Genomic DNA, 11,785 nt, shown 5'->3' with positions numbered 1-11,785 from the left:
AAATAATGTTTTATAAGTTTATCAATTTTAGAAATATCCAAAATCCACATTACAGTCGGCATGGCATCACTCTTTGCAACTACTGCAGTCCTAATGTTGCAATATTTTTAAAATATATTAGTTATTTATTATACTTTATTTCAATGAATGATTATCGAGTAAATCATTATCAAGAAATAAATAAAGGTGGTTTATTTTTAGAGATTATTTCATAAAATCATAATTTAATAAATAATCATTAATCGTTATGTCAAGTAATACGGAATGATACAAATAGAAAAAATAAAAACATCTATATACCCTATTGCAAACAAAGTAGAGACATATACAATCACTTGAAATCACAGCAATGGTGACAAGCTGAAGCAATAAAATAAAGGCTTTGGTATCAATCAAGTGAAGGCAGTTTATATCAAAAACCTTAGTGGCATATCTAATCTGGGAGCGTTTTGTCAAAAAACATTCAGTAGATTTTTTTTTTTTTAATGAACACTTTGTTAGAAGTTTGCTTTGCAAGGTAACTGGTAAATAAATACATATCATTCTAAAAAAAACAATCCGCCAATAAAGAAATTTCAGCCCTAAATAAGAGAAATTATCATAATTTTTATCAGCAAATACTGAAAGCATGAATAACAGAACCGAAAATAAGGAGCTCTGACTATATGTTTTGACAAAGGATCTTGGGATGGCAGCATATGATGTACTGTAAACTGAGAAGCTTCAGCTGCAGTCTGTATAATTGTAGTAGAGGTCTGCCACACATTTTGTCGTTCTTGTTAAGTTTCATTAAACTTCAAGATTATGATAATTTTTGGTCAGAAGTTATGTTGATTTTAATACATAAAAAAATATGTTTTATAATGGCACTTAGTTTCAAACTAAATATTCAAAGAAGTTTTGCCTAAAGTGAAACAAACAAAAGTAACAAACATACTTAAGTTAATATGATAATTTTAAATGATTATTATTATCAAACTTTATTTTAAAGTTTTTTTTATTGTCATTTACAGAAATATGTCATAATTCAGAAATTGTCAGTAATATATCAATTTGAAAGTTTATTGATCATTAATACTAAACTTTGTTTTACTAACTCTTTTCCATCAATATACCAAAAAATATATTATTTTGATAGTCTATCTATTATGTGATACACAATTCCAGAGGGAGCTAGTCGAGCATGTAAAGAACTTTCTTTCATACAAGCCACCATTTGTGGTTGTATAATTTCTTCTTTAATTCAACTTAAAATAATGATACCAACAAATTATTTTGAATTGAAATCTTATAATTTTTTTCTTAAAAAATTGGAAGCATAAATAGACAATTTCTTGAATACAGAAATATTTTCTAAAAAATAGCAAAAAACATTATCAAGGAATCTTTGATCACACTCAATTTTTTTAAACAGGAAGTGAAAATAATTAATTTATAATACTTCAACCAAAACATAAAAACAAAATCTTACTTGTGATTTCATCTTTCTTCATTTCAGTGAGCTTAGTATAAGAACAGGTGGGAACTTCAGGATTATATTTTGGCAATTCATCACAATTAGGCAATGAAAAATGTCCTTTCGATTTCAAAAAGCTTCCTCTTTTCTTATTTTCTTCAATTAATGCCCAATCATTATAACAAAATAAATCTTTCACAGCAATGCAGTCTTCATAGCACAAAGGTAATGCTACTGTACTATTTGGTTTTACCACACATTGTGGAAAAGCATAGGCACACAACAATTTCTGAAAAAAAAAATTAAAAATTAATCAGAGTGCATGAAACTTGAACTAAGAAAGTTAATGCAAAGATATAATAAAACTGATATTCTCAATCATCTCCAAATCAATATAAACATTTTCTTTCAGGTGCACACCCATATATCAAGTTTTTCACATTTTCAATGCTTTTGTCTTAAACCCTAATGACGCACAAAATTCTCCTTTGCTTATTCCTTACCCTCATTAGTTTCAATTTCGTAGGGTTTATGGCCATATTGATCTTCAGCAAGTCTTCTTTTGACCTTCTGGTATACTAAAGATTGCTGCTATCTTTGATAAAATAATAATGTCATCGCTAAATGCAAACAGTCAGAGGCATGCTACTCTCAGATTTGCAAATACTAGGTGGACACTATTTAGTTTTTAAAGGATCTAAACCACAGAAATTAAATTAAGACACAAATAATAAAAAAACATTAATAATTGTTTTGTTGGTTTCCCAGCAAAGAGTACTGCAGCCACAGAGTGCCTATTGTACACCATCCCTTCTCTGCTTAAAGCAGGCCAGTTGCCTTTTCGAATCTGGATATTGTATACGGATCAACCATCTCACAAAGTTTAGGGTCTAAGATGCGATCTTTTCCAAAGATAAGGAATCGTATCCTTGCTAATGCATCATCTCTACAAACAATGTGGTAGGCAGTCTCATCATCCTTTCTGAAGAACCTGCAGATTAGGGACTTTTCAGTCTCATTTTATAGAGATGCTTAAGTAATTGTTAGCTAATTCAACTCTTATTTCACTAATGAGGGTTTTTCCCAGTGTATATTTTCTATTATTTTGCATAATTTATATCATGAGGCAGAATTAAAAACATCTATTATCTATCACATGGAAAAATAAAATTAAATACTGGATTAGAAATTTTGAAAAATCAACAGAAGGGTCAGTATCTGTTTATATTTCAGTAACAATCCAACCAAAACAAACAGATATGTAAATACTTACCAATTTGGAATATTCCAACATTACTGTTAATATAATAAATGCTTCCAAGAAATATTTAGAGAATTTGCAGAGAAAGTTCATAAACTATTAAAATTAAAATCTGTATCACTACAACCTATGAAGGGTTAAGGGTGCAGTACTTTGTAAGGAAGTACTATTACTATTACTATTACTAGACCAACGGTTGTGCAAGGAGGTGATTTGGTCAGAATCACACTTGACCACCAGATTTTTACCCAATTAAGGTACCCACTTTATGAGATTGGGTTGACCCCAGGAGGGCTCCAGAACCCATAGGGTTGACTCACGGCTACAATGTAACAGAAAATAATTATCTGCCCAGCTGGATTCAAACCCGTTTTCTTGGAGTTAGTTGCATCGTGACATACCACAGTGCCACTGTGCTCCCTTATACACTATTAAATAATAAAATTAAATTTATTATATGGTATACATACATTGTTTTTAATATTCACAAAAAGTATGAGGTGTACAAATAATTTTGAGTCTATCTTTATAAGAAAAGAGAAGATTATAATAGTCATTGATCTCAAAAAAGGCTAGTTATTCAACAATACTTAAGGGATATATAAAAAAAAAAATTAAAGTACTGAAACACATGAAACATTAAAATTTAAAAAAAAAATTGAAAAATGGTTTAACTGTAACACCTACAAGCTCATACCATTTTAGATCTAAATATTAAAAGACTTGTAAAAATATTTAATAATGTAACATTGTCATATTAGTAAAAATGTTTTCAACCAGAATTTAGAAATGGTGAAATTAAAAGTGTAAAATACCAGAATAATGGCTTTGGCCCTTAATACATAAAAATTCAAACTCACAAATGATATGGATTTTAGAATAATATTAAAGATATTTTGAACGGTTTCTAAACTTGCCTATTCCTGAGTAATTTGACTTTAATATTGAAATTCAGTTATAAGTTAGTGTTCATTCGTCATATAATGATCAGATTTTAAATCATTACAACTGACTAAATATTGTTGTCCTTAAAGATTGTCTATAAGGACGTTTAAGAAATGTTGCATTACAAATTTAATACAACCAATTTCTATGTACCTGAACACAGCAGACAAGGATTCTATGTTTCCTGAGAGGACATATTAATAAGAAATCACCAGCTGTGATCAAAATATCAATAAAAAAATAACAAAAAGCAATCTGCAATAGCACTTAAAAAAATTAGCATCAAACAGCTGTATCTAAGCCACCATTATCGATATCTGCTATCCCAAGAAATGCAGACCTTGTTAGCAGAGATCTAATAGATATCAACTATGTATCATAGAGATCTAATAACAATTCATAACCACCAACTAACAAGAATGTAAAATTACTTAGGTGAACTTTGCCAAAAGCCACCACTCATCATCAAAAGATAAAGATAAAAAAAAAAAATTATCTATTGAGAAAGGAGTATCTTTCCAAGGAGGATCCTCTCGTTCTTGTAACTTTAAGTCACACAATCAAAACAAAGTCAATTACTAATACAAATACCCTAACACCAAAAACACACCCCGAAACATTATGACATTTTATGCCTAATGGTATTATTCCTTTTATCCTATTATTCCTTCCTTCCCTAAGTAAATTTTCATTAAAGTAATATAAAGACACAAGTTCAGGTTAGAACTTAGGTGTGTACCATAACTAGTTATAGTTAACCTATTTTTATTTATTCCGACATGTGTACACCAAGGCAACAATTCATCACATCTGCATATGATGTCATGGGCAGGCTCATCATCCCTCTGCAGAACCTGCAGATTGATGGCTCTGTTAATCTCATTTTAGAGACATATTTATTCAGCTGAGTGTTCTGTATATAGTCCTGTCACCCACCTTAATCTTGTCCATATAGAGAAGTGTCGCACATATTTTTGTACAAGAACCTTTTAGAAATATTTCTGACTGTTCTTGTCTTCTGGTGTCCCTCCAGAATAGCCCAGCCTTCCCCTCGGCAATATCTTTAATGCGTCTATTTGCATAGCTGGGACTGACACTGCATATGGGATTATGTGTAAAACATTCTCAGATCCTTCTCTAGATGGAGATGCCCACTCATTCAATCCGGCTCCAGAACCTTGTTCCATTAAGGATCCGCCCGTATAACCATTTACACGATTGCATCGTTTGTATGGGATAATCCCTTCAACCTTAATACTATAGTTGGTATCCATATATTTCTTAATCCAAAGATCAAAGTGCATAGCTAGCACCTAGCAGAACCTGGGATTTGCTGGTCATAGCCTTATGTCACCATACTATGGCAGTCTTATCACTGCCGTGTATAATCAATAAACCACTTTAGGTTTTAAGCCCCAGGATTTGCCTATGGCTTCTTTACATGCCCATACACACTTTAGTGCCTTCATACTGATCCTTTCAACACGGGGTTACAACTTAAATTTGCTGTTGAAGGTAATACAAGATGTTTAACTTCACTACAGAAATCAATTGCATCATCGTTCAGATATGGCGGTCTGAATACAGTATTCCACCTATTAGTGAAGAAACAAAGACTGACCAGAAGATCCACTGATGTCTGAGGCAATTTTGAAATAGTCTCTAGAAATTGACCTCTTATCAATGAAGCAATATCATCAGCATATCCCTACGTACAGAAAACTGCAGCATTCAATTTTATCAGCAACACGTCAACCATCAAGCACCATAAGAGAGAAGATAGTACATTTTCTTGTGGAGAACCACCCACAGGTTTCATCTACATTTTGGTGTGACCTAGCTCCGATGTGAGGAATCTTTCTTCCAGCATTGCACAAATCCATTTCAAAGCAGACTATTCCACCCTTCACTCTCTAGGACTCTCGTTATAGTTTCATAAGAGGTACAGTCAAAGGCACCTACAATACCAATGAAGATGCCTCTCATGATTTCCTTATCGGGCTTTTCTCGATCCTGGAGTCCAGATGATGTGAGACATCGTCAAAGGATTTCCTGCTTGGTGAGCAAATTGAGCACAATTTAGCGACCTCTGTACTAGTGTCCCTAATATGTCTGTCAACAATTTTTTCCAGAATCTTTATCAAGAATAATGTGAGATATACAGGCCCAAATCATCAAAACATAAAGATAGACAACAAAAAGCAATTCTGTTAGAAGTGTTGTGACTTGAAGTCACGCAATCCAAGCAACATCAATAATTAACAGTAAAACCCTAGTACCAAATATATAGTCCCCATAAATTCAAAACAGAAACTCGCTCACTATAAATAGTGGTAAAGCTAAAAATTAAACTGTTTAAGACAATATAAACAAACAACTTACTTCTGCAGCACTCTTGCAAGGTTCCCTAAGAGTACTTATTATTTCATCCCATAAGCCAATAGTGATATATTCATTACGCCAACTGCCAGAATTCGCTTCACTTGTGTTAAACCAAACGGATCCAGATAAATAATTTTTGCAAACTCTTCCTGAGTAGGGAGCACAATTTCCCCCATTGTGGTTAACCAATGAAATACCTTAAATCAAGAAAATAAATAAGTTAATGAAATTTTTAAGAAGATGATCATAAAAAGTTTCAGCTTTAAACAAACCACATCTTACCTTTTGCAAGTACACAAGAAGATATTACAAAGTATACAGCGAAAACTATCATTCTCCTGAATCGAAAATTCACAGCTAACAAAAAAATGTATTTTTCATGTTACCATAATAAATGTTTTAACAAAATATTAGTTGTTAAAAACAAATTGAAAAGGTGAAGTGACATAAATTAGTTTAATATTTATGTCAAACATAAAATAATGTTCCTAAAACAATGCAAATTTTGAAAGATTGGAATAACCAAATCTAACAGCAAAATACCACCAATAAACATAGTATAACCCATAGACGCTGTACTCAAAACAGTTACAATTAATGTTTTGAACTACAGTACAACATCGATATGGAACGAACTGATATCACCAGAGATATACATAGAGCAACATCAATGGATTTGATCAAAAGTTAAGATATAAAATATAGAATGAGATCGAAAACATCGTTTCATAATTAAACTGTGAGAAATGCGGTCTTGGTTTGATAATTTGCAAAGCATAGATTCCATTTTTAAGTAGATGTAAATTATTTGAATCTATTATCTGCCATTTTATATTATTGTCAAATAGTACAATGCTTTTTCGTAGCTTTAATAAGTACTACCATATGTATAAATTACACACCATATACAACGCAGATGTTTATACCTGTCTCCTCACACTAGCGACTAAATCTTTTCTCCTGATTTTTCAGTCGCATTTTCGTTTTACCCGTATCATCATGCCGCTAGATATCTAAGTATTTACAGAAGCAGTGAAGTTACAAACTGCGTTGTATGACACAAAAATAATAGAATTTGTGGATAAAAATCTTCCAAAAAAGTTGTGGTGTGAATTATGTCGGGAATTTGTTGAAAAATGGGATGAACTCGGGATAGATGACCTTAAATTTTCCATATTTTTCTCTCTTTCTTAAAAACAAGAGCACCAACGCATGCTGTCTCGACGATAACCATTTAAGTTAAGCAACTCTTCGGTGGACAAGGGCTCTTGGAACCAAAGCTACCTTCAACCAACAAGATTTTTTTTATCACCGAGACTAAAATCTTTTAACTATTATTTTGTTTCTTAATTTAATATTTTGTATGAAATCCGTTGGCGTCTATTACCGCTTGTAAATGTCTCGGTATTAAGTGGACGAGGTTTTTAATTAAATCCTTGTCAATGTGTTCCCATTTTTGCTGTAAAAGATTCTTGCGTTCGTGTCTTCCGGTTATTTGCTGTTTTCGGACATTTTTATCTAAAATATGCCACAAATTTTCAATTATGTTTAAGTCAGGAGACTGTGGAGGGATATGAAGTTGTTGGCGAATGTTAAATATTAACCACTTTTTAGTTTTGTTTGCTGTATGTTTTGGATTATGATCATGCATAAAAATATACCCATCCTGAATTCTTAATTTGGCTGCACTGGCTAGCAGGTTATGACGCAAAATCTTGAGATATCCTTCTCCATTTAAAATCCTTTCAATAGGCACGAGATTTCCTACACCATTATAACCCACGCATCCCCAAACCATTACACTCCAACCTCCATGTTTTACAGTAACTAAGACGTTTTGCTTCCGAAATTCTTCACTTTTCCTTCGCCATACCGTTTTTCTGCCGTCAGATGCAAGCAAATAAAATTTACTCTCATCAGAGAATAGTACATTTTCCCAAAAATTGATGTGCTGTTGATCTAATCCCTAGGTTATAAGAAACTTTTTTTACTATCGGTTTCACTGATATAAGGTATCTTTCTCGGGACCCTGCTGTAAATTCCTTCAGAATTTAAAACACTTCTGATTGTTGTCGTACTCATGCAGACCCCAGAATTCGATTCGACCGTATTAGCAAGGACACCTGCACTAACTCTTGGATTTTTTATCATCTCAACTTTGATTTTTATGTTGATCCTCTTATTTACTTTCTTTGGATGTGCTTTGCGCCGGTTATTTCCGGTTGTGCCTCTTTCTTCAAATCTCTTAATTATATATCTGACGGTTGAAACATTAATACCTAACAAATCCGCTATTTTACGCTACAATTTTCTTTGATTTCGAAATAATATAACTTTTTTGCGAGTAGCGGCACTTAGTTCACTTAATTTTGGCATTAGGATCGGTTAAATTAAAACGAACGTAATTGATTGAAATATTTTATAATACTGTTAGAAAAGAACAGGATTATACTTAAGCATACAAACAAGAGCAAGTAAACAAACATAATGTGCAAATACTATTTTAGTTGTGTTTATATTATGTCTAAATAAATTTGTATAATGATCAATATTTTAAATTGAATTTATACTGTTTTTTAATAAGTTTTAATTGTACTTTCTACTAAGCCAGCCAAGCACAGAAATAATTCTGGAGGTTCAGCGCCTTCCTTCACCATCTTAATTACATCAGAAGCTGATCTACATTGAGGAAGTCATCCCAGCGCCAGGGAGTTACTCGTCCAGAACGTTTACGTCAACCACCGTCTGATTCGAACAATTACGTTGATAAATTGATATTTTAAATTATTTTCATAATGTAGTTAAATATTTATTTTGTTTGTTTCCTGTAATGTTTCATTTTATATAAATAGCAGGTATAATATTTTTTTATTTCCGTAAACTGTTTTTACAATTTTTATTATTATTGATGAATGGAATATGGTCCGGGTGCGGTTAAAAAAAACTTCAAATAGTAGATAATTATACTATTTTATTGAGCCAACGTTTCGCCCCATGTTGCAGGGCTTCGTCAGGGCTAAAAAAGATACAAACACTATAGTTACAAAAAGGAAAAAAAGAAAAAACATAAGTGTAAAATAACAGGAGTATAAAATGTAAAAAAGTAAGATATAATAAGAAAAATTAAAGGTTGTAAATAGTAAATGAAAAGGGTAACAGTAACAGAAAGATAAGAGAAGAAATATTAAAGAAAGTACAAATAAAGAGATGAAAAAAAAAAAAAAAAATACAAATCAAATGAGACAGAATGCATACCTGTTTTGACGGCAGTCGAAAGTGACAGTTGGTATTGGGAGGAGTGGGGACAGCAGTTATGCCACAATAACTAACTTTACAATTATATTCGTTATTGGGCGAAACGTTGGCTCAATAAAATAGTATAATTATCTACTATTTGAGTTTTTTTTTACCGCACCCGGACCATATTCCATTCATCTATACACAGGGTCAATCAATAATCTTCCAGTATTTTATTATTATTATTTTTTGTATCCTGATAGCTTGTTTCATATGCGAGCAATAGTCGAAATAATTCCCATAAAGCAGCACTAAACAATTAAATGGACAGTAGATATATTCTTTAGTTAGTTTTCGATATAATTATCAATAATTATAATATTTCAAGTCAATATTGTTGTTATATATACTGTATAAATACTAGAGAAATATTATTTTAGTCAAGTCTTACAATTATTTAATTAAATTCACAACGCTTTTTCATCTAGTGACTCTCGATGGCCTTTTCACACCTAGAGAAATCACTAGCCAAGTTTTAATTTCAACATTTAATCCGAAATGGATTCATAACTTCAAAGGAGGCAGCGAGTTAACACTCAACTAGCAGGTCAGATACTTACGCACCACACCTCAAATACATTTCAGTTCTTGGAAGCCCTTTCTGAATTTATTTGTTGGATTCGGAAGAAGCTATTTTTATTGTGAAACTTAACAAATGGATCATACTAATTTCATCGCCACATTAAAATGTGAATAGGCTCTGTAGAAAAGAGGTTTACAGAAGTATCATGAATTTTGGAGGAAGTTCAGCTTCAAAAACAAGGCTTGGACACAAGAGAGTATTTGGTACCAGAATCGACATCGAAATGCTGCGGTTTTCGATTGAGTTGGACATAAATTAGTTATTGGCACTATTAACTGTTGCAAGTAATTTAAATATAGTAAGGAACTTGCTAAGATCATAGATAGGAGGATCTAGAGGCACAAACATGACCTAAAGTTAATTATTCGAGATGAAACCGGTCTTATTTCTGGTATCCTGGATTAGAAGGGAAATACAGACTTTATTCACAACGTTCCAATTTGGAATTACATTTTTTTTTATTTGTACATTTACAACCAGCAAATGAGATCTTCTATTCAGGCATGGCATGAGCTGTCATGAGGAAGATAACACACAGTGGTGCATCCTCCTGACGTTAAGTAAATTATTTTATTACCTGAGGTGATTCCGCATTCAACTCCTCTTCAGCCTATGCCGAGTTACGTCAGGGAAGTCATGTGTTGCCATCTGTCGTATAAATTTATTGAAATTTCCATGTAGCGTGTTGTGAAACCGTTTGTAAGTCCTATGAATGTGGTTCGTTACAGTCGGAATGCGTAAGTCGGTGTGAATGGTCTCGTTTGAAATGTAGAGTGGTGAGTTTGTTGCCATTCTTAAAAATTGTGATTGAAAAGTTTGTATTTTCTAAATTAGTGTCTTTTTAGCAGGTCCGTAAATTTGGCAGGCGTAAGTCCATATAGGTTTTAGTAAGTAATTGTATACGTTAAGTTTCTGTCTGAGCGATAATTTAGAACGTCTGTATAGTATAGAATATAATTGTCTCAGTCGGAGCTTTAGCGTTTTTCGTTTTGACTTGACGTGTGGGCCCATTTACATTTGATTTTGAATTTATCCGTGCAACTGCAATTAATATAGAGATTATTTCTACCTACCATACCTAATGTCAGCTTTATGCTGCGCTCGAAAACCAGGCCGACGATTTCTGTTCTCAAATAACGTTCTGGAACTTGAAGTTGTCTAGAACTATTTTAGAATTAAATTCTAGAATGATTTTTCGAGCAAATATTGATTTTATTTTTGTCTTATGCATTAAAAGTGTGGTGGTTGGAACTTGGTCGCAGTGTAAATTCTTAACATTCAATTTTGAACTGGTTTTATTTCTGCAATTGTGGATATAACTTTCAATTCTGTTTTACGTCTTATCGTGAGGCACCGGTCTCACCTACCTAGGGAGGCCTTGAGTTGGAGCACTATTCATTCAACCTGTATGGAGTATGCCATGGAATCATGGAAAAGTACGGCATTGTATGATACAGGTCATAGGACATTTTAATACATTTTATCATTTTAGTTGCCTGATGTCAAATCTAAGTGACCAAACTACCATATTTACTGGTATAAATATAAAATACTGAATAAAACTAATTTGTGATGTTAAAAGAAGATTTATGTGAAATCTCAAATGAAGACGAACTCTTCATACAACGTTCAATCTAAGATATACCTTTCTCTTTTTACCTTTTTAAAAATATTATTATGGTAACATTTGTTAATGCAAGTGGTTTGAAATTAACAAATAAAATGTTTTGGTAGTGGCATATAATATATATTAGGCAGTATATTTAACTTCATAGTAAGAAAATTGTCCTTGGATAGAAGCACTGCCGAACCCTATCGTTAGGTGCTAACTAAATAACTTCTTTGGTTCTACTTATCTACT

General features: G+C 32.4%; 1 protein-coding gene across 1 annotated transcript in view; it reads right to left on the bottom strand.

The window, feature by feature from the left end:
• The window catches only part of Nrk (Neurospecific receptor kinase), a 14,438-nt gene extending 7,909 nt beyond the window's left edge, over positions 1–6,529 (bottom strand). The window contains exons 1-3 of the mRNA XM_014424871.2: positions 6,327–6,529; positions 6,045–6,241; positions 1,472–1,745 (exon numbers count right to left, since the gene is read on the bottom strand). Coding sequence (XP_014280357.1) covers positions 1,472–1,745; positions 6,045–6,241; positions 6,327–6,378 — 523 coding nt within the window. The 5' untranslated portion in view covers positions 6,379–6,529. The remainder of the gene's footprint in view (positions 1–1,471; positions 1,746–6,044; positions 6,242–6,326) is intronic.
• Between the last annotated feature and the right edge of the window lie 5,256 nt (positions 6,530–11,785).

The sequence above is a fragment of the Halyomorpha halys genome, unplaced genomic scaffold (genome assembly GCF_000696795.3).
Source record: "Halyomorpha halys isolate HHAL.00 unplaced genomic scaffold, Hhal_1.1 Scaffold481.1, whole genome shotgun sequence".
NCBI lineage: Eukaryota > Metazoa > Arthropoda > Insecta > Hemiptera > Pentatomidae > Halyomorpha > Halyomorpha halys.
This window is presented reverse-complemented; position numbering and strand designations above follow the sequence as displayed.